The sequence below is a fragment of the Brachypodium distachyon genome, chromosome 2, assembly GCF_000005505.3.
Source record: "Brachypodium distachyon strain Bd21 chromosome 2, Brachypodium_distachyon_v3.0, whole genome shotgun sequence".
NCBI lineage: Eukaryota > Viridiplantae > Streptophyta > Magnoliopsida > Poales > Poaceae > Brachypodium > Brachypodium distachyon.
Window position 1 is genome coordinate 47,126,657 of NC_016132.3, and position 24,247 is coordinate 47,150,903.

The following is a 24,247-nucleotide window of genomic DNA, read 5'->3' on the forward strand; positions in this document are numbered from 1 at the left end:
CGGACAATATGACAATATGTGGTACACTTTCTAGGTTGCTGCTAGAGTTTCTTAGAAGTCTCGAAGAAACACTAAAACGAGATAAGGCAAAGCTCCTATCTAGACTGACGAGTGGTTATATCTTTGGATGTACACCATACAAAAGAGTGAGTAGGTTTGCAGGCTAACTTGGTGTTTGTCGGTTCTTGCACATGTGTAATCAAGAGTGAATTGTGCATTATACTCCCTCCATTTCACAAAAGTTGGCGTATTTTGTTTCGTTAAGACAAGGTTTTGATCAAGAATTACACTATTAATATGTAACATATACGATGCAAAATCATGATTATTAGAAAGAACATTTAAAGATGAATCTATTGATATAAATTTCATTTATGTAAAAAAGAGTTATCATGGGTCAAAGCCTTGTCTTAACGAAACAAAATACGCCAATCTTTGTGAAACGGAGGGAGTATTATATTCTTGAGTAAAATGCACCATTAGTCCTTAAACTGGCATTTATGTCCAGTTTAGTCCATCAACTCGTAAATGGTTATGTCATTCATTTAATTTGGCAGTTAGGTTAGATTTACTCAAAATTCTCGTTTCTAGCGCACTTTCGCCATGTCATTGTGTGACTCAAATGGAGCATACATGCCCTACACGTGTGGGAGACGGCCGCCCTTTTACTGCAATGTACCGTTTTTTGAAAAACAAAACCCTCAAACGTACACATTGTGCCAAATAGATCCACAATTTTCCCATCCACCCCTCTACGAGTGCCAAATCCTTTATGTGCTCGTCGTGCGGAACAACAGAGACAACTTGGGATGGGCAACGTGAACACGTGAACATTACTCTGATGAATCGGGTAATGTCTAATTGATGAGTAATGTTCATGTGAAAACAAAGTTTTCATATTATTTTTGGGCGTCATGTGGAACGAACATTCCTAGGACATTAAGACAATACTTTGATCAAAGATTTACTTTGTTAATGTTTATATGACATAAAATTGGTATCTCTAGATTCATTTTAGTTGTGATTTCATATAACCAATTATTAATAGAGTATTCTTGATCAAAATTGTCCTAAAAAAAATCTAATACGCATTGTATTATGAAACGGAGGGAGTATCAGATAACATTTTGGATAAATTTTGTTTAACCCTTGCAAGAGGCGCAAACATATGAATTCTTCAACATCGTTTTCTGAATACAATCGTTACCTGGTTAATGTGTACACATGACGTGCTTATAAATTTTTGAAATGGGAAAATGCAAACATATCAGTTGCTCTTCGTTGATGCAATATAAATCTCCAAAAAAGAAAAGAAATGCAAACGTATCAATTGCTCTTTTTTCTAGATGCAACCGGTACGTAATGGTTTACAGTGTCTCAGGCGATACCTCAAGTTTAAATCTTAGTCAATGCATCAAAACCGTTGGATTGAAATCTAAGTGCCATCTCCACTTCCTCCTCTCTCACGTGTAATCCAACAGCCAAGCAAGACTTCTCAATAGCAAAACAAATTTTTTTTTAGGATAGCAAAATCATTTTTTTAACTGTGCAAGAACTCATTGCGGTTATTTAAAAAAAAAAAACTCCTCCCTTCTCTTTTTATCACAACTTGTTCTTGCGAGACTTTTTATCAAACTTGCAAGCATACAGATGATTGCATAAAAGTACATCCAGATTTATCTTTTTTGGAAACCGTGAAGGGCTCATTGCGGTGTTACTGTACATACACCGATCCTACATCCTTTTGGTGCAGTTCAAAAATGGATATTCACCAAGAACTTTCTAGTTGAAGAAAAAGACTTGAGTAATATACTAACGTTTCAAATGTGTATGTATTTGAGTAACAAAAGAATCATGCATGAAAAATGATATTTTGAACACCTGGAATCATGCATGTGATCGTGCCAGCATTGGTGTATAGTATATACTGTATAACTTGGCGTCGATGCTACGGCCTTTGGGACAGGATGTACCTGACAGAATAGAGGTCAGGCTATTGTCCATTTCGACAGCTTAGCACTAGACCTAGTAAATTGCACGCTATGCTTGACCAAAATGAACTGGCTATGGGATGAAAAAAAAATGGTAGCTATGCTACACAAGGTTCTGTAGGACTATATTTACAGAGTTAAAGCTAAAAAGAAAGAATATTCCCCTCACTAGTTTGGCGTAGAACAATCTGCCGTATCAGTCTTGATAACTCTGGTATTATAAGAACCACAGGAGCCGCATTTGTGGTACAGCCAATGAAATTGAGATCTCCCTTTTCTTTCACAGTCATTGCAAAGAATATCCTGGATGAATGCCTCAACAAAATATAAATACTGTAGATGTTGATAATAATGAAAAGCAGTAACAGAACTGGAATACCTGACACCGATCACGATATTCCTCCGGAAGCTCTTCAGAAGCCAACAATGCATCAAGCATGCCAAAGTACACCTTTATGTACAAATATGGAGAAACAGATATTAGTTCAGCAAGACCGATGAACGGGCTTTCAATGTATAGACAATCGGCTCACAAGGAACAATCATTATGTGGATATTGTACATCTACAGCATACAGCAGACTAAGTTGAAGGAATGACTCAAAACAATTGATCAGCATTACGATTTCAATACTATTCTGAGATCACTATGGCAACCACACATGTATTGGACAAAATAGTGTGAAGGAAACTAATTGATCGGAGCTAAATCTCAAACAAGCCAAAAAGAAACTGGTGCCTTTTTATTGCCTTCTTACATAATGGCAACAAATTGTAGCTTTCCATCTTTTTTAATGAATTTTGTCTACATATAAGAAAATGTTCAGTAACTGGTAAGGGGAATCATTCATCATGTGTGAATCAAGAGTAAAATGTTCATTTGTGTATTCTCGAAAGACCAAAACATTTCCTTTTGGCGTATTAGGGACGATTTTAAATAAACACAACTAAAGTCACCCTCGGGCATAGCTTGGGTGGTCACCATGAGGTATGCTGGCAGCCGACCAGGGTTCGATCCTCGAAGGTCGCACTTTGTAAAAATTATATATCTATATACTGTCGGACTGCAATCACGCGGCTCTTACGGTTTAACTTAAAAAAAAGTCACCCTCGGGCACTGGAGTCATGATTAGGGGTGTATGTAGAAATAATCATGCAATGCCACTGAAGAGATAGAACATTTGATTGTGTTACCCTCGAATGGAGGTACTCCCTCTGTTCCACAAAACACTTCATATTTTTTTTCTCGTTTATTCCATAATATGCCTCATTTTTCTCTTGGCTCCCACACCCGGCTAATAGCTGCTCACACCCATTTACTCTTAATCCAATAATTGCCTTGGTCCAAGTGCACAAATCTATATGAGGTGTTTTGTGGAACGGAGGGAGTAGATGCTACCAGTATCAAAGTAATGGGGATGTGCCAGTTCCTTGCTTTCATGAAACATCACTTATTAGCTTAATGGAATGCCCTCTAGATGAAGGGCAAACAAGGAGAAATAATCGTATTCACTAAAATGAGAAAATAAATAAACCATGGGACTCGAGATAAAGATACACTATCAACGCAAATGCAAAATAGCTGCAGCACCGTAAAAGAGATGTAGCTTACCGCCATGTCTCCCAAAGATTTGCAGCAGATAGGACAAGTGTAGTGACTACAAGTGTATGCCTGGAATCGAAAATTGTCATAAGCATTTTTCACAGCAGGAGGGTATATCAGAAAATTGCATGATTATGTTAATAGATGTTAATACCTGAAAGCAAGCTGAATGCATGAAGTGGCCGCAGGGAAGAGCTCTGACTGCCGCGCTTGATGTAAATAGGAAGTCACAGCAGATTGGACAGTTTGTCTCTAGCCCTTTCTCCCGACATTTGTGTTCTGTTAGTTTCATTCCAAGGCAGCAATTGCACTTCATGCAATGGAAGAAATCAACACCAAGACCTTTCCCAAGACGACATAGATTACAAAACGGACAATGGTACACAGTCCTGAAAAACATTTCCGCATTAGAAGAGCCCTATTGCTTACCATGAAAAGCAGCTTCTATCCACAGTATGTAACGTATGAGATAGCACAACATAGCTACTTGGGAAACCAACAGGTTCCGACTTGTGTTATTGTATTTGGACAACTGAAGAGAACATTAGAAGTCCAGCAATGTACAATTGTTTGCTCTTAAATAAGGGTTTGTCAATGCATTTTTCATGATGAACCCAACAAATACATCCATGGAGTATACCTAGCGCAAACCAGTAGCTAGTAGAACCAATAATATGGCAAAAGTAGATATTAGGATAAAAAATGTAGTTCTCTGACAAAGCTGCAAGAATGTGGAAGATAAAATAATTATGGACAGCAAATCCCTCCCACCATCATTTCTTGTAACACCAATGAAGTTCATCTTGGAATTTGAAAGGTGGGTAGACATTCGACAAATTATTTCCTTCTTTTCGATAAAAAATGGACTATTTCCTCAGTTTAATTGTTTCAGTTAAATTCATAGCACAACTGAACTGGTGTGCACTAAATATGTCCCTGCTGTAAATATCTGATGAAATTGATGGTGGCAATACGGCATGAAGAGGAGGCAAAGCAAAATTGAAAGATACTTTGTCATGAGCTAGGTTCATGACATGGGGGATAAGGCTCTAGGGCCTGTACGGGGTGACCCTGGACCCAAGAGGCATGGCAGCTCCATGAAGGTAGCCGCACCTCAAGGGCAGGGGTGGTATAACTAGATTGATTTATACTTGACTTGCCTCATGATGATTACAGGGGGCCCTTTTATAGGAATGACTCAACTTGACATCCAAGAAACTAATCTCTACTTTGCTAACAAATCATATCTTAATATTCTTATCTTATCTCTCGCCTAACTAATTAAGAAGATACTACTGGGATATTGTCCCTTATTTGGATACCTAGGGCTGTGCCCTCTATAGGGATGTACGCCCATGACATACTGGTTGTGCAAACGCTGTGCCTCTACCAGATGCATAGCTATTACTCTGATTTGAATGTGGATCAGATTACTGACAACAGATGCAAATGAGTCTTAATTTATATTTACCTTTGGTATGTGGCAGATATAACTAATGGTAGTGACAGACTTTGATATAATCCAATCCAAACTTGATATTAGATGTGGATATGGCTACATATCTCAGAACTAAATAGAAACTAACACGGAAACAGTATTTTGGTCTATGAACAAGAGGGAAAACACATGGCAATTGTTCAATGCCCCCAAAGATCTCAAATATCCCAGTACGGCAGTACCTACTTAATACTCCCTCCGATCCTAAATTGTTGTCGAAATATTACATGTATCTAGACGCTTTTTAAGAATAGATACATCCATATTTGGGCAAATTTGAGTCAAGAATTTAGGATCAGAGGGAGTAGTTAATACCACAGAAAGCACGGTTTTTCAATGACAGTGGGGATGTTACCTTTCATCATCAAAAAATTTGCAGATATTACAGTAATACTTTGCCATGGATAGACCGTTGCAAGATGGAGTTTGGCAATTTGGACCAACCAGTTGAACCTTCAGGCATACCATGCACATCATCTCCTGTGTTGCTTTCCTACAGGTAGCAAGTAATGTTGGCACATTTACTTTTTTATACAGTTGCAAAGGTCTAGCTGAACAGTAACAGAGAGATGAACAGAAACGTCAAGGAACAGAAATCATTTCATCTCAGACAGGATAGGTACTTTGGAACATAAATGGACAAAGTAACCACATAAACACAAGCAAAGCCAACTATATGGATGACAGTCAATGAGAAAAGTGATAAAGGTGTCGATATCGGAATACAAATGGAACAACTAATGGAAACAATGTCGGAAACTTTATCCCTTTTTGTTATTTGAAAAAAAAAACAAGTTTCTGTCTGTTTCCTACGTGTCTTAATTTTTTTAATAGAACATGCAGATTAGCAGTTTGAAAGATTATACTCCCTCCGTCCCATATTAAGTGACTCAAAGTTGCCCAAATGTGGATGTATCTATATGTCAAAAGCATCTAGATACATGTAATATTTCGTCACTTAATAATAATATGGGACGGAGGGAGTAGAAGAGAAAAGGAACTCAAAACACTCTAGTATAACCAGACAATAGAAATACCCTTCCGCAGTAAAAAGATGAGAACTAGTCAAGTGTTTTTGCAGAATACAGAATTCACCTTTCCATAGTATGATCGCTAACTTTATCATGGCAGAATCTGCATGTGAAAAGCTTGTTACAGCAAGCAGCAACAAGCTTACAGTTCCGTTTGTAGTGCTCACAGCCGAATATTAGCTTCTCCTGGTCTCGGTACGAAGGAGAACATCCAGGTATACCAGCACCTTCACTGCACTCTTCTGATCTTGGATCTGGTAACTTTTGCTGAGCAGCAATCCAGCGGCTAGGGTGCACAATTATCAATACAGTTTTATTAATATAACTATTAACAATTCATGTACTGAAATATCAAGTGCACGAACCTGGTCATGAGATTTTGGATTAGATAGGCCTTCCGCCTTGGGTCCAGTGTAGGATCTCGTGAAACCTTTCGCACCTCAGCCTCAAGTTCACTCTGGTTCATTCGAAAGATGTCCTTCCAGCCAGGCTTGAACATCTGGTCATTCTGGTCAACATTGTCTTGTGAATGACTATCTACGAAGAGCAAAGAATATTTGTCAAACAATAATATTTTCCATTGGAAAAAAGGAAACGAACATAGAACTACTTTCAGACTAAAGAGGCGTCAGAAACAAATGATATTTTATGAATTAGTTGTTCAAACATAACTCCACGGCTAAAATCCACTTCCCAAATTTTGAGAATTCATGGCCTGTCCATTCTCTAAGAAACACCCAAAGAATAATCTTTGACGAAGTTTATGTTTTACAATACAGGCAGTGTATCTCAATAGCTTGCACATTCCAAAGAATTATCAAGAATTGATGGGTCTTCTTGTTTACCATAAGGCCCAATATTACAGCTCAGTTCACTAGATCAAGGTTGAGCACTCATAAGTTGATGATATGTTTGTCTCTAATGTGTACCATTTACGCCCTCTGTTTCAAATACTCGTCCTTTGGGACATTCAAATGGTCTCCAGGGTCATACTTTGACCATCACCTTGTTTGGGAATATGATCCTTTGAACAAAATAATTTTACATTATGAAAGTATATTTTGTCTTGGTAATATCAATCAGATGTTGTCAACGTTGATAATTCTTCTGAATCGATAGACAAACATAAAAAGGTTTGACCAACACGGATTCTACTTTCTAGACAAGTATTTCAGAGTAGATGGGGTATAATTTATTCTCATGAAGGTTGCATGCTTGCCTCAATGACTCAATGTAAACATGGCATTAACGAGTGAAGTGAAAATGCAAGTTGAAAACATTGTTAGTAGTAGAGGGCGAGGCCATAAGAGATCAACTGCACAAACCTTCTGGAGCAGAGGATGTCTCTGCCGAAGAATCTGATGGTGTTGGAACTCCCTTCCACCACTCATTTAACCACTCACCAAACATTGTGTTCTTCGTTGCTTGCTTCCATGTATCCAGCATCTTGTTCTGTTCCTCTTGATTAAGCGCTGATGTAACCCAGGGTAACATTGACTGGAGAACCTCAGCCCCTGTTGTACCAATTATACGACCAACAAGCTTATCCTGTTCTTCCACGGAAAAATGTTTGTCGAACAATGGCCACAACTCAAGTTCTTCTCTATGGACGTGATTAGTCAAGGCAACCCGGATAGACTTGCACATTCCTTGAAGCTTCGTAGCAAGCTCATTGTACTTTCTAGTTGAATCAATCCCATTAGATGAATTCAAATAGTTTTTCTCTGCTTCATTAGCTTCATTATGAGGCTCATTTAAGATATCATGTAGCTGTGAAAGCTCACAGAGAACGTTAGATATATCCTCGAATAATTGCTCTTCCTGCTTGTGATCAAGAGTGTATGAATGGCTCACATTGTGCAATGGCTCTCTTGATTCTAAAGCAGGAAACACAATTTCATCCTCAGCATTGCTGTGTGCCCTGTAAAGACCCCACAATAAACGAAATCTTCCAATGAATTGGCGAAGGCAAGACTCGTCACCATCAATGAGCTTTCCAGATTCAACATCTAAGTACTCTAGATCCTTGCGAATGGCCTTGTGAAATTTGAAAATGGTATCAATTGGCCTTGAGATGCCATCAGAACAAGACAATGCTGCATCTGTATCCCATGAAAAAAGGCTCGAATATAATGAAGGAGCAGAAGAATTATATGAGAGAAAGGATTTTGCAGAAGCCAGTGAACCAATGCCAAGATTGCTGGTTTCTACTCTCAACCCAGGAATACAACAAGGTTTTTTGCTACATGGACGTGCCTCGGTGTCAGCAATTTGAGAGCAATGAGTTCCATTAGTACCACGCAGACATTCTGCATCACTTCCTCGCTTGCCTGGCCTAGGACCATTTTCGTTTTGCAGATGCAGAGGAACCACTGCATTGCTACGTGAAGCACATGGACAGAATGATTGGCATTTTTTCAGCTCATCTACATCATCCAACAGGCATCTTGCCGCCCCTGAAGTTAAGCATATATATTCTCCCGAATTGGATTTGTCCTCTGAGCGAGCTTTGCACGCCCAACCAGAGAAAAGAGTGACCAGTGCCATCTCAGATGATGGTGCTGTTTCATGTGCATGTTTTATCAAACATTGAGCTCCACCATAGCTAAGTAATGTATAGAGACAATAACATAGAAAATCAGAGTAAAGAGAAAACCTGCTAAGCGCATATTCTGAAGAAAAGAAGATGCCTCCGCATCGCTCAGTTTTGACACCAGCCATGGTAAAACACGTTCCAATAACTTCAATGGCATGACACATAAACTTCTGTATAGAAGTTCCCTTTGCTTCTCAGGAGAGAAAAGAACCCTAGCTTGGGGAAGCACCTAGGTAAGTTAAACCAACGATGAAACTCTGAACAGATCAATAAAGCAATAGTACCAGCAGTCCAGTAGCATCTTTACTAAGTACTAACCTTGGTTTCTTCATTACTGAAGTGCTTCTCAATTGCCTCCATTATCTGATCAGCATGTGAACACAGTTCGGAGTAAAACTCTACTGCAGTTGCTTTTGCTCCTGCCTTTTGGATTTGCTGAATTAAGCATCTAAAATTGTTAAATCGGCGTTCTTCTTCAGCATGCTCCAGCACGAAGGAAAGCTCACTATTGACTGCAGGAAATACAACCTGATCCTCGGCGATACTGTACAAAATAGTAAAAAAATGTAAGGGTTAAATTAAAGAAGGTATGTGGTCTACTCCAAGAACATCCTGTTTTTCCAAGTGAAAACCATTAAAAAAACGTGCCATGCAAAAACATGTTTCAATACACAGCGAGGTATGACTAGTACATGTACACAATAAATTCCCATATGTACAACTCAATAATAACACATATGTACATAACTCCTCTCAATTAAACTGCTCCTAAACTTAGCGAGATTCAGCATGTTTGGTGTGGTATTACTGCTTGCTCAAGCATATGTAAGCAAGGATTACTTGGGTGGAAAATAAATATCATGTGGCGCCGCCCTCTAAGCATCCCGAGCGGCGCCTGCGGCCAACTCACGCGTGCAGCCTGCTTCCATGTGCAGCCTGCTTCTCCCACGTGCAGCACCCTCCCATGCCAGGCCCATCCCAGCGCTGCGCGCCAAGCCCATCCCAGCAGCTAGCAGCGCAGTGTGTCCAGCCCAGCAACGGGATTTGTTGCACCTGGCTCACGTAAGTTTAGGCCTTCGGTCCATCTCGTTTTAGCATTTCATTATTTTCCTCTTCTAAATTACATTTGTGGCAATTAGGTAATACACGAAATAGCAACTACGACCAAGCAACATGGCAACCAGTAACTAGATGGTAAACAACATGTCAGCTAGTAGTGCACGATATGTCACCTATAACCAAACAACACGACAATCAGAACTATACAACATGGCGGCTAAGTAGTGCACGACATGGCACCTACGACCAAACAAGAAACAACTTGGCAACTAGCAGTGCACGACATGACACCTAGGTAGTGCATGACTAGGGCCAAACAGCATGGCAACTACGTAGTACACCACATAGCAACTAATAGTGCATGACATGGCGCAATTGGACCAAAACAACCATGTGTAGAGATCAACAAAGCATCTTAATATGTGTAGAGATCGTTAAAATCGTGTGAACTAGTAGTTATAATGAGATATAATTTTCCATCTTATGTAGCACACGTAGTAAACGTACGCTGAAGCATTGTATTGAATGCATCATCGCAGTGCATCAAACATATGCTCGATTGCTAACCTTGACAAATTACCAGATGAGACATAGTACTTCGAGAAATTATGACAAAAACTTGGTGTGCACAAGGAAAATCAATTGGCCATTCACAGAGCGTCGTGAAGGGATAGATGGCTTCTGCCCTTTGCGTTGTTGATGCCACCATCCCTCCCAAGCCTACTCGCTTGCCGTGAAGGCCTGCTACTGCGCCACTGGCCTCGCCGTCTACATGTTCAACCATTGCTCTCCGGGGGGCGCACAGTGCGTGGTGTCAGCAGCAGCGCTGGAGCTCCGTCTTCCCGCGCCATTGGTCGCGCCGGCCATGGCCGTGTAAGGCCATGCGTATGTCACCGAGAAGCACGAACGTTGGGGGTACTGCAGCGGTCGACGGTGCTCCTCACGGCCACTGGTGTGCAGCGGGCTGCCCTGTCCCATCCTCTTCCTGCTCAGCCAGTCGCCGGAAAATCGTGGGGAGAGGGATGGAAGGAGAGGCGTGGCTCTATCCCTTGCAGGTTGAGCCGATGCCTGCGGCTTGCGACTGAGAGAGGGATGGAGGGAGAGGCGTGGCTCAGTCCTGTGCAGGTTGTGGCGGCACGGCAGCTGGTGGCTTGGTCGGGGGCGCATCCCAAAAGAAAAAACGCACCGCAGAGCATTCCACGAAGAAACGCACGGACAGAGAAGGGCCGAGCAAATCTCACGCGTTCAGGAGAGATACAAGCACACCGCCGGTTTAGACAAAAGACAACACGTGTGCCATTTAGACTTTTCCATTTGCTAATAAAGAAGAAAAGATATAAGTTTGTTCCCAGCAATAAGAAACATCACGTTTAGACATTCATTAGTTATTCCGATGTATAAAATCATATGCTAGCTATGGCGACTACGAATTACTTGCCACTAGTGCTTATGCTGCAAATGCTGGGATCTGGTTATTTAAGATAATCCGGACTAGATATAGTAAATTATCTACTTTACAAACCTACAGCCCTTAGAAAAAGCCAGCAGATAGACACTAATATATGCAGAAATAGTAAAATAAACTTGCAATCCAAAAGCCACCAGCTCATCACAATGTCAAACAGTGCATAAGCCACCTAATAATTGTCCATGAAAGAACCGGGATATGTTGAACAAGTTATACAATATGTTACAGTGTAAATCCGTAATGAGTGATGGCATACTAAATGTCAATGTGCAAAAAAAAACTGTATTAAAATACAGTCAATCATATTTACCATAGCTGCACAACAAGATGATAAAAAAAGATGAATGAGTGAAGATTTAAAGCTACATGCCTGTGGAATATGCACACATCTGCAATAAACTGAAGTCTCGCATTGAAGGCTGATATATCAGCAAAATCTCCAGACTGCCGCATCCTTCTTGTCTCCTCTGCTATATCAGTCAATTCTTTACGAATAGCGTTATGCCAATATAGAATCTCATCTATGGGATGCCTGTCAGCTTGATTATCATTAGATTCTTCATACTCTCTGTTCCCAACATTAGACTCTTCATGTGCATAAATAAGTTTCTTCCCTTGGTCAACTGAGGACGCATCATTGCAACTATGACTTCTTTCTGAAATAGCATTGACAGAACTCGGCAGCATTACTCTTGTTGATTTCCCTTCGATCCAAGTGAATACAACCTTCACATATTTAAAACTAAAATTAGCACGACGCCAAGCAATTTAATGCCAGGAATTGTAAATAGGTGCAACTGTGAAGACCTGCTGAAGAAGTTTCTCTTCAGGTACTATTTTACATAAGCAATTGCGAATATCTTCATGTTCATCAGAAGAAACAGAAGCTGAAAGCCACGGAAGGAACTCTGCCAGCATATTTACAGGAATGTTGCATAAGAATTGCCACACTAAATCAGATTGCTCTTCGTATGAAAATTTCTTGGTAAGCAACGGGAAGACCTAAAACAAATTCAGATGATCAGCAATCAATACGTATGAAATATGATCAGCCACCAACACTAAATGTTTCGTTAGTTATGATTTTAGAATGCAGATATCAGTATATCTCAGTAGATACATGATCATTCAAAGCACATAATCTGAAGAAAAAATCTGCCGCGTCTAAATTTCCAGAGGCAGATTCTAGTTCATGCAAGTTAATATTGCAATCCACTTATTTGCCAAGACTGCTAAAAAAAACACTAATCAAAGCTTCTAAGAAATAATGAGAGGCCTAGTGTAACAGCAAAGGATACAAGAACTGACCAACCAATTTATCTAATGAGGATCCACAGATTAAGGTAAATACTTATAATGAGAATATGCAGTCCAGTGTTTCCAAAAGGAAGAAGAGTACACAGTTCAGGTCTCCAGGATGACTGCATGACACTGAGAACTGTGTGTTCCTTAAACTAGAATATAAAAACTGGCACGAGCCAACCCAAGGTCGTGATCGAGAAAACAAAGATATAGTAGCAACTAGAAGACCACATTTTTCCCACTACCATAGTTTCTCAGCTTCCACCTATCATTATTGATATCAAGATTACAACAGGAACGTGTACCATAAAATCTCTCAAAATACTTGAGTATAAATAGAAATCGAGAAAACAAAAATAGAGTAGCAACTAGAAGACCACATTTTTCCCACTACCATAGTTTCTCAGCTTCCTCCTATCATTATTAATATCAAGATTACAACAGGAAAGTATACCATAAAATCTCTCAAAATACTCGAGTATAAATTTACCAGATTGATTTGGCATGCTATAGTTGTTAGCACCCTAGTAAAGGAGACCCTGAGTATTCAAATGTTACTAAAAGAGCGAGATAGATGGACATCCTAGTATTTAGATGTTTTGCTAAGGACTTCTCAACAGAATTAGAACAAGAAAACACCTTCATAAGAAGCTACTAAGATAATGGGCACGCGTTAAGAACCACTCCCTCCTTTCCAAAATATAATGTGCTTTGTTTTGTTAAGACAAGAGTTTGACCAAAATTACTAAATTAGTATGTAGTTCATATGACATAAAATTGTTGTCATTAGAATTTAGATTTGTATTCAAAAGTACTTGCCTGTAATTATGATTCTGTAACACATAAATCATATATCAATGGTTAAATGTTTGTCAAAGGCTTGTCTTAACAAAACAAATTACACCCTACATTTTGGAACAGAGGGAGTACTTCTCTCATTATCTGTGGTGATTTTCATAGAATCCACGTATCTTAGAGATTAAAATTGCTTCAGACAGAAGAGCCTGAGGAGCATACTGTTTTCCATAACTAGTCGGATGTGATGTGAAGTAATTAAATATGATAAGATCCCATTTGAAAGAGGAGAATTGTACTGACCTGTTCTTCTTCCTTGGACATATGCTGGGTGAGGCAAGTTTGTATGGCTCCTGTACAGGATGCAAGTTCCCTCCGAAGACCATCATCATTTTGTATGTCCATTTGTAATAAAGCAAGTAGTTGGGTAAAGAGGTCATTCTCCCCTTTATGCTCCAGAGAATAGGTCCCTGCAACATTCTTGACTCGAATATCAAGTGCTGGAAAGATAACCTGCGGTTGTCAAAATAAAACATATGAGCATTTTTGTAAATAAATAAAAAATCTAGGATATGAAGAATTCAAATCAATTGGCGTAATCTCTAAATAGCAAAGGGTCAACAATAAAGCATTAGAAAGATAAAATGCAAAGAAAATTAAACAAGCCATTACCACAGTTCTTCCCTGTGAAGAAAATGGTTAAGCAAAAGCAATAATGTTTTTGTGCTTCAACACAGAAGCTCTACTTTGGCAGCAATAAGGGGAATAGAAGATCGAAGTACATTTACTGTCATCTAGTCCCGCAGTGGAAGTTTATCCTATTCTGCAGCAGAATAAGTTCCTAACATTGTCGCAACGGAATAGCTAGGCGCACGACACTTGAAGTCCGATTCTGGCGCGATGGAACTCCAAGCCATCCAGATTAAAAGAATGAGGCAATCCAATGGTGCAAGTGGTTTGTCGTATGAAGATAGTATGAAAATTGCCGTACACTTGGCATCGCTCTTTACTTAAGGGTTCTGACCTCCATTAGCTCCTGACTCTTAAAAGGTTGAAACTAAGACAGATCAATCCTCCCCAATTTAATATGTGATTACGGTGGAAGTTTTTGTGTGCTCCAATCGAAGTGGCACATCAGCGTTAACCTAGAAGAAAGACAAACAATGGGATATATGATGATGTCGATATCAAAATTTCCATTGTGGTCTCAATTAAACAGGGGCTTTTGTATCACAGCTTGCACAACTCAACCATCATCTCCTTATGTCAGCATCAGGAGCCAGAAGGCAAAAAAAGTGTGACTAACTGTTCATGCGAACATGGCTGATTCAGCCAACCAATCTCATACTATCCACTGTAGCATAAAAAGCTAAGAAGATTCAACACCATGGTACGGAGTTTACCGGATTCAGATCCTAACAGTGTTCGACCCACTCAATCCCAACCACGCCAGTTCGTCCAAACTGAAGTGAACAATTCCGCAACCCTAAACCCAAAACAGAACTGAAATTCCGACGCCCCCACGCATCCCCTTACCCAAATCGACAACAGCTAAACAGGGGGAAAACGAAATGGCTCAAACAAAACGGAGCTCTGCAGAGGGCAGCAGCCCTACCGCGTCCTCGGCGTCGCAGTGGTGCTTGTAGATGTTGACAAAGAAGCGGCAGCGCTCGGCAAGTGCCTCCACGTCGCCGGCGCGCTCGGTCGCGAGGCGCACGGCGGCACCGTGCAGCCCCTCGAGCTCGGCGCGGATCGCCTTGTGGAAGTAGAGGAATATCAGCATCGGCGCCTCGGCCGCCGACCCCGCCGCCGCCGGCGGGGAGGGCGACCGCGGCATCACCGCGGCCAGCGACCCCTCGCCGGCCATGGGCGTGGGTGTCGCCATCCGCTGCCTCCGTCGAGGCCGACGACTATGCCACGGCTCTGCGCGCGCGCGCCTAGGGTGTTCGCTTCGGTTGGCTTCGTCTCAGCCTGTGGAGAGGGAAGAGGAATGGATTTGGCGTCGCGTTGGCTTTTGCGGGGGTCTCTCTCTTTCCCTCGCCGTGCCGAATTGGGTTTTTTTTTCCTCCGTTTTGTCGTCTGTGGTTATTTTTCTGCCGAGGAGAAGACTAGGTTGAGGAAAGGCTGCTCTTGTTGTATTAGTACGGGTTCTTTTTTCTGTTTCTAAGACAAAGTACGGAGTAGTTGTCTCTATTTGTATTGAATATTTTTTCGTGTTTGGTTTAGAACTCCTAGTAGTATAGAAATAGTATAAAATAAATTCTGGATTAATTTTATTTTCCCGTGTTTGGTTTAGGACTCCTAGTAGTATAAAAATAGTATAAAATAAATTCTGGATTAATTTTATTTTCCCGTGTTTGGTTTAGGACTCCTAGTAGTATAAAAATAGTATAAAATAAATTCTGGATTAATTTTATGGTCATAGATTTGTGCTCTTTGTCCCAAACGAAATGAACACCGAAGAATACAATTGTGGTTTAGTATAGACTATGGAGTACAAACTAAGGTTATATCTCTGAACTACCGTAAGACACTAGTGTACTAATGATTTTGCATTTTAATGCATTAGTGTTTCTTATTAGCTTACTTCATGGAGCCGAGTGGTTTCAAAACCGTTGTGATGTTTATTGGGAATCTCGAAGGACATGGTAGAATGCAAAACGGGATCCTACAAATGGCCTATTTTTAATTTCAATTGTTGGAGGCGTTGTTTTTGGAGGGTAAACCCTTAGCTGGAGCGTGTTCCTGCGACATACGCCTTGGCTTTAGTGGCCGGGTCTTGGGCATGTTGACATCGTGACAGTGCGCGACCTTGGATGGAAAGGGTAGTGGCTAGCGGAGGGTTCAGTGCCGCGGCATCTTGGTCTCATGGGTGCACTCGATGGGTATCGACCAGCGGTTGGGGATGTTTGTTACGACCAACAGGGAGCAGTGAGCTATGGTGGCGCAATGTTCGGGATGAGCGCGGCGATCGGCGGCCCGAGGCTTCTGCAGCTGACGAGATGCCTCATGGGCTTGTCTTCGAGTTCTGCGAGGCCGACGGGCCGCGGCGTCTTCTTCACTATCATGTACTTTTGTGTTTTTGGCATTTAGACATGTGGTTGTTTGGCGGCGTTGGTTGTAGTGAGAGCTTTGTAGCTGTTGGTCGTGTTCTTGTTTTGAGTTTTCGGTTCTGTTGGCCTATTATTGGGTTTGTAAATACATTCTTTCTATCAATGCATCGATATGCAAGTTTTGCGTTTTCTCGGAAAAAAAAGTAACACCATCGTTTTCATGAAAATAGATAAATATAAAAAAGAAGAGTGAACCTCTCGGTTACTCTACTACCCACTTTTTTTTTGACACAATCTTGTAAAAGCTCATCCATTTGGTCAACCGAACAAAAGTTCTCCAGTGCCCAATAACACCGTAGGCATATACGGAGTATATAGCACGTCTACATGAACCCAACCAAGCAAGACAGCCACACAAGCCAAAACAAGTACACAGAATTATCTGTGGCATGCATCTTAATGGAATATATGTCGATTCTTTCAACTTAGTACAATACACATCATTAACTAGCTTAATTTTGCAAGAATATAGCCAACCGTATATAATTCATCCTTAATACAAGCTCCAGTCTCTCCGATCCTAAATTGTTGTCGAAATATTACATGTATCTAAGATGCTTTTTAAGAATAGATATATACATATTTAGACAAATTTGAGTCAAGAATTTAGCACAAAAAGCTCTTGTATGCCAATTACTTTTATGAGCAAATGATTTGGCACCATAGACGCAAATATTTTGTTGCATAAACTTGTTTAAATTTTTTTTAATCAAGATAAAACCTTTAGCTTATATTTTGGGTCCAATGTAACTTATTAACATATACTCCGTAGAAGGTCTTGACTCTTGACCGCATATACATGCCGGGGAGCAGCAAAGCTCGAATGCTTGATCTGGATGTAAATCCTCTTCCATTGACATCAATATCATCATGACCACATTGAAGAGAAGGAGTAAAAAATAATCCTAGCTAGTGGGCAGAGCGGCAGAATGATCTAACTAGACCGTACTGTGTGAGATAATCAGATCTTACACACGCGTTTGTTTTGTTTTGTTTTGCATGTACGGGTATGATATCAAGCGACAATTTAACTCCTTGATACTAGTACGATCCAAAATTCAATCTTTTACACCCACATAGCCCGAACTAAAATCGTGTGGCAGATTTATTAGCACGGGCCGGCCGGACGACCGAGTTAATTCATGCACAAGTCATAACTGAACTAATTCGATCCAGAGCACAAAAGGCGATCTTAAGTTTATCCGGTCCCTGTCAATCCAGCTCTAGTTAACCTTATCGCCAACCTCCCCCCAGTGTTCAACTACAGCCTTATCGTCAACTTCACCGATCATTTTTGGCACGGACTCTTGGCAAAAGCAAAGTCCACATTTGTGCAAATGCCAAGGAGAAAAAGGAAAAAAAAACGGGGGGAGCACGATCAGACCACGAGGGGAGTATTAATGGAATGCGGTTGCTTCTTCCACCTCTGAAAAGGCGCTTTGGGCTAGCTAGGAAAATGAGTAGGAGTAAATTTAAGTCGTTTGAGGTGGTTGATGCTAGCTGCGTGCTCGTCACCGGAATGCGGGAACAGTGCACGGTTGATGCGGCGTGTGCTTGCACCCCCGTCACCCCAAATCTTGCCCGTGCTTGCGGTCTTCGAGTAGTTTAATTATTGGACCGAAGAACGGGTGGACGCGCCGGCCAAAGCCTTGCTGCTTTCGGTACAGGGGAACTTGAGCAGGCATGTCGATTTATAGTATTCCGATGCGCATCTCGTGTGTTTACACGTTGCCATCATGTGTAAATCTGGGTAGATAGATCCAGAGGATCGAAGAAACAAACGTCATTTTATACGGCGACCTTTTTTTCATACTTATATAAGTATATATCCATTAGCAGTAGAAATCATATATGCATGCATGCCAACTGGAGTCTGGAGTTGTTTACATGCGGAACCACGACGAAGTGCACTCTTCTTCGTTCTTGCTTGATGATCAGCGGCCACTTCGATGTATCTACTAGCACTCTGGCACACGACAGAAGGTAGTAGGATCTGAGTGTGTCTCTGGATCGATCCTGCTGTCGGATGTGTGCAGGGTAGTGGGAGGCAAAATGCTAGTCTCTGGTCAAACAGAAGTGATCGCCATCAACCAATCCATTATATGCATGGTTACACGGATAACATTAACTTTCCTTTATATCTGCCGTATCCTTTTTTTGCGGGTGATATCTGATGTATCCATATGCATGATCCTATCCTCTTTCCCTTCTAATCTTAGATCGGGAGAGATATTGTTGATTTTTTTTAGTTGTGTTATATCACTAAAACCACGACAAGTATTTAGGAACGGAGAGAGTATTTAGAATCATTATTGCAGTCATTGAGCAAGCAATTAGTTGCTCAGCTGCATTGCCCCGTGACACACATCACAATTTAAGTGCATTTAGATAGTTATGCATGCAAATTAAGGCAGTGAGCACACGATGTTTTTTCCACCCAAGCTCTCCCTCTTATGTAAATTGAGAAGTTGGTTGCCTAGTAAACTGGCATGAAATTGGGCGAAAAATGAGACAGCAAGGCCGAAGCCTATATATATCTGGCCATCGCCCCGACTTCAACCTATGTGACGCGTCTTGTGCTGCCCTCCGACACCACTTTCCAAGGTCGTCACCCCGACAATGGCCCCGCTCACCCTCAAGCGTCTGGCGGAGCCAGACTAATGCCTGGGTTGCAATGCATACCCAGACTTCTTGGCTAGCTAAAACTTCATTACTACTAGTATTTTTTTTCTAGAATAATTACTACTGGTACTCTTATCACTACTTAGTATACATGTGTATGATAGTAGTGTATTAGTATAATGTTAGGTGCCCTTTTGAATTCCAACCGCATGACTCACCAACATTTTGTCTCGTATCAACGTGGCTTATATTTAGGACACTGCCTTGCAGATAGGAGTAATTAAGTTTCATTATCGGTGAGATTTTGATCATGGTTTTTCATATTCATGTGTCTATCCATTCGATGGTGTGTCTACGTGTAGTGTTACAGTCTAAATATGAATGCAACTGATGAATTGAGCTGAAACCAAATCTTTACACTTATAAAGATCTGAGTTGGTGGTTGCGAGTTCACTCCAACAATACTACCTCTTAATGGCTACAGAGTCATCTAATTGCCACTCATTTTATACGTATCATGATCTTTTGACTATTCTTGATTGGTTTTGATGATTTTCAAGATTAAAAAAATCAAAAATAATATTTTGAGATATATCAGAAATTTTAAAAAATATAAGCCACAACCACAGATTCTTAATCTCGTAGCAAAGCACGGACATTTAGCTAGTACGACTAAAATTGTCAGTCCATCATGTATATGCCTGCCGCCGTCTCCTCGCCTCCGTTGGTACACGTACTCTCTCGTCGACTAGTTTTTTGTCACAGAAAAAAAAGTTTTGCATACCCACTTTTGAAATCCTGGCTCCGCTCCTGCCTCAAGCTACAACGCCACACTATCCGGTCCCCCAACAGTCCAAGCGCGGCAATCACTCACATACAATGGTTGTCGCCCGGACATCCATGGCTGCCGTGGCGCCGCACCACCGTATAACCAAACTATCAAACTGCCATCTCCGAAACGCGTCAACCGAGTCAACAACCATGCCACACTAGCAGCTGATATTATCACCGTGCTATGCTAATTAATATTATGAACTTTAGTTAAAGAAATGGTTGTGTCTGCTGTTTTGCCCGACATTTTGTGGGTTATGGTAAACTGTTTGCTTAACCATATTTGCCTACTTACTATTTTCTCTGACTCATAATAAGTGTCGTTGTAAGAGATCTCTTTATTTCACCAAGTTTTCCTATTATATGGTTATTATTTTAGAGCACGATATAAAATAAGTTTAGCAAAAATAAAAATGAGCCTACGATAGATGACAACTGAAATTGCAAATTTTCTGCCCGACCGGACATTCTGGACGCAGTTCTGCTCATGCACGTAGCAGCCGGCCGGGTACTTAATACTTTCATTGTTTTTCCTTTTTTTTGGGAAGGGAAAGAAAGAAGACACCTGCGCATGTACATGTGGCCTTATGGATCACCAAGAAATACTCCAAAAAAGGAGTATGTCTATCTAATGTAAGCTCTAGGTCATAATTAATACTTTCACACGTAACAAGAATACTAATCAACAGTTGACAAGTCATGGAATTAAGTTGATAACTATATACACATGCTCCTAGTGTTTATCTTGTCGCTTATATATGGGCACCTTTTCATTCCTAAATATTAATCAGGAATGTCCTTAATTATCATAGTGATGACTAGCTCGAGCTAGCTGACAAACAGAAAGAGTATTGCCACTCCATGACAGGAAAAAATTAAATATTTTATTATGCCCTTGTGGCGAATGATACAAGGATGATATAGAAACATTAGAAGTGGGCCGGAGCTTTGTATCTGTTAGGTACACCAACGGCTCGTGCACAAAGGCATGAACCCAACACGCTTCACATATGGCTGGTTAGGTTGAGCATGCATCATGCTGCTTTTACTTGCAAATATCCTTACAGGTATTACCTATGGTCTATGGATTTGTGGCTACGGAGATCTGTTAGTGCTCGATGTTGTACTTTTCCTCGAGTTCTAGGTTCACCAAAAAAAGAAGTGGTTAGGAGTGACTTTCGTTGTGGTAATGTGGCAGCTTTCTGACTTCTTACTAGCCGTAGTGCTGGTTTTTCAAATTTCAAGAATGTGGAAGACCTTTTTGAAAGAAAGTAGAAGAAGATCAAGTTTTTATCAAACAGGTGAGCTTTGTAACAAAGTAGTGCCTAGACAATTTTCGGTGTGCGAGATAACTATAGTCTCAGTTTAATTTACAATCTAAACTTCGCTATCGATTAGAAGACACTTATTGGTTAACTCTAAAAGCAACTCACACACCACTCTCCTTCTCGCATCTACCCAAACCACACAAGTGTCGACCTTTTATTGCCAAGATAGTGTGCATGTGGATGAAAGTCTAGTTACTATCCCGTCTTTTAGAAAAGCAATTTTTTACATGAAAAAATAATTAACCCGAAAGCTTTAGAAATTATGGTGACAAAGGAATAGGATAAAACGAATAATAACTTGTGATAAAATAATGTAGGATAAAATGAATAATCTCAAAGCATCCTTTGTGGTTTAGATTACTCAAGCGGGTACATGTACGAGCGGAAAAGCTTTTCCCAGAAATAACCAAAAATGTAAAATCTATTATTGCTCGGTTGCCCTTTTAAGATTAGTTTTATGTTGCTTTTCAGAGAGGTGCTCATATACGTTCTATGGAGCGTGTGCAAAGAGCGCCACCGCTGGAGTTTTAGTTAGTGTTTGGTTGAGATCATGAACTGGAATGTAATGGTTCCAAAAGTTGGGATGATTCATGTGTTTGGTTCTTAGAACACAGAGAAGTGGAATGGAACCATATGGTTCCTCAAAAGGAAATATTCCCTCAATATGCCTAACCATCTCATTTCACAAAAATGTAGGAATGAGTTGGTTCCAAGTAGAACCAATGATCTAAGTGTTTGGTTCTTAGGATATAGAAAAGTAGAACCGTTCCATTACATTCCATTCCTATATGAATAGAACCGTTCCGTTCCATTCCACCTCGCTATAGAACCAAACACTACCTTAATGAGTCACTAGCCTAATAACTGTGCGTTGCTATGAATAATACAAATTAAACTGTTTGTTTAGATAAATTAGACTAATAGGAACTATGATATATTAGAGACATTTGCTAGTAATAATATCTCCAACTCTGATGGAAAACGCCATTACCATGTCAGTTTATTGCAGTAAATTGCATTAGAAAGAAATGGAAAGTTTTTTACAATAAAAGGAGGTGACATACCACCATCACCAACTGACTCTTTTATAAGAGTACATATATCTCTCGATTTTTGACATGACTTATCTCAAAAGAAGGATATTGGTAGGTAAAATTAATGATGTTTGCAAACATGTAGCTTTCTGTTTTAGTTTTTGTCCTTGGAAATATTCAGTTTGATACTTTTCTATTTTTCTATCTTAATGAAATCAGCAAACGTATGTCTTTCTCGTAGAAAAAGACAGTGAGGGCCAAAACGGCGTCTTCATCAAATCTCTAGATTCCTTGAATTTGATTTTCGAGACGTTGTCCGACTATGTACATGTGGTGTGCCTCTGCGTGAAAAGTTATAATCCATATTTATACGTGGCGAAAGACTATATATAGTTGTGCTCTTTTGTTTAGCCAACTGGATGGCTGGCCTTAATCAACGGCTCGACATGTCGTTGACCCGATCGCCAATGGATGGCTCGCTCACAAACAATACTTTAAGGGCAACTCCAGCGGGGAGACCCATTTGCGGCTGGACCGGTCCGTTTGGACCGAAACGGACAAAACGCGTCCCCCTTCGGGACGATTCATTTCCGCTCGGGTCTGGATTTCGGTTTGCCACGACCCATTTTCATTCCAAAGTTGGGTTGGAAATGGGTCGGGACGGACAGCACATTTGCATTTCGTTTGTCATCATTTTGCTCATTTTTTTTCATGTGAACTACATGTCTATGACCAATAAAGGAGGCCAAATGGATGGCCTCGCTGGGAGCATTGTTAGAGCCAAACGGACAAATCCCCTTGGTCTGTCCGGACCGCGACCCAAATTGATGAAAACGATTAGAAAAAGGCTTGAAAATGATCTAAACGCCTGCTCCGCGTGTGCGCCTGTCCGTGGCCACATGTTTGTTTTATGTCCAAGGAAACGGGAGCCGCAAGAGGTGGCATGGGCAGGCGCGTGGGTGCTAGGGCCCCGGCACGAGCCAGGCACGAGCCTGCACGGCGGAGCACGCGGCCCCGTTACCCAGCGACGCTCTACCGGACAAGGGCGACCAATCCAAACATGCTGCTGCGAAAGTTCCAACCACCAGTGCGGTACGGACTAAGCCAACCGAGGCAACGACTAATGGGCAAATGGCAATGGCTGAATGGAGGACGCTTCTATACTTCTTTTTGTTTCTTGGTTAGTAGGTATAGTAACCAAGAGTAGATGGGTTGTACTTGGCCCTTGGATATTATTCTTGGTTAGTAGGACCTATTATTCTTGTTCTAACTTATAAAGGACTTGCATTTTATACCGGAAGGAGTTAGGCTGGTGTATTGTTGCATGGATCTCAATTAAACTTGCTTTTACCAGTCAAGCCTTCGTCCCATTCCCCTCACTATTTTTTTTTGACCGGAAATCCCCTCACTAAATTAACAGAAAATGTATAAGTTAGCGTCTAATAAATATTAGTATCTTCGTTTGTTATTTCCAAGATCCTTTTGAAATTCATGGTTTGTATATATAAGTTAGTGTCTGTAGTAGTTGTTCTTATAGTATTATTAAACACACAAAAAGAGACAAAGGAATTTGTTCGGTCCGCCTCACCAAGATAGCATCCCTCTCGTACACAGGCTTTGAATGTACTTAGTTGACTTGCCCCTATGTTTAATCTTTTGCAAACATGGATGTGGCAAAAAGAACATGGATTACACCATTTCTATATTTCAAACACTGATCTTTGACTTGAACATGGATACAATTCTTGGACCAGATACCTTGCGTGATAGTCCTAGCAACTACGTACTCAATTAATAATCAACTAACTATCACTCTGCCTGATTCAAACCAGGTGCATTAGTGTTTGTCTTAATCTTCCTAATACACTACTACTCCATCCGTCTCATATTAAGTGTCGAAATATTACATGTATCTAAACGCCTTTTAAATATAAATACATCCATATTTGGCAAATTTGAGACACTTAAAGTGGGACA

At 40.6% G+C, this 24,247-nt stretch overlaps 1 protein-coding gene across 1 annotated transcript; it reads right to left on the bottom strand.

The window, feature by feature from the left end:
• Positions 1–1,786: 1,786 nt before the first annotated feature.
• Positions 1,787–15,355, bottom strand: LOC100846815 (zinc finger protein BRUTUS). Its single transcript, XM_003569542.4, has 14 exons — positions 14,958–15,355; positions 13,646–13,855; positions 12,053–12,247; positions 11,616–11,971; positions 9,037–9,262; positions 8,779–8,947; positions 7,448–8,683; positions 6,488–6,659; positions 6,187–6,408; positions 5,447–5,584; positions 3,748–3,982; positions 3,603–3,662; positions 2,371–2,442; positions 1,787–2,294 (listed from the first exon to the last, which is right to left on the bottom strand). The coding sequence occupies exons 1-14, from the start codon at positions 15,225–15,227 to the stop codon at positions 2,160–2,162; spliced, it is 3,696 nt and encodes a 1,231-aa protein (XP_003569590.1). The 5' UTR covers positions 15,228–15,355; the 3' UTR covers positions 1,787–2,159.
• Positions 15,356–24,247: the final 8,892 nt, after the last annotated feature.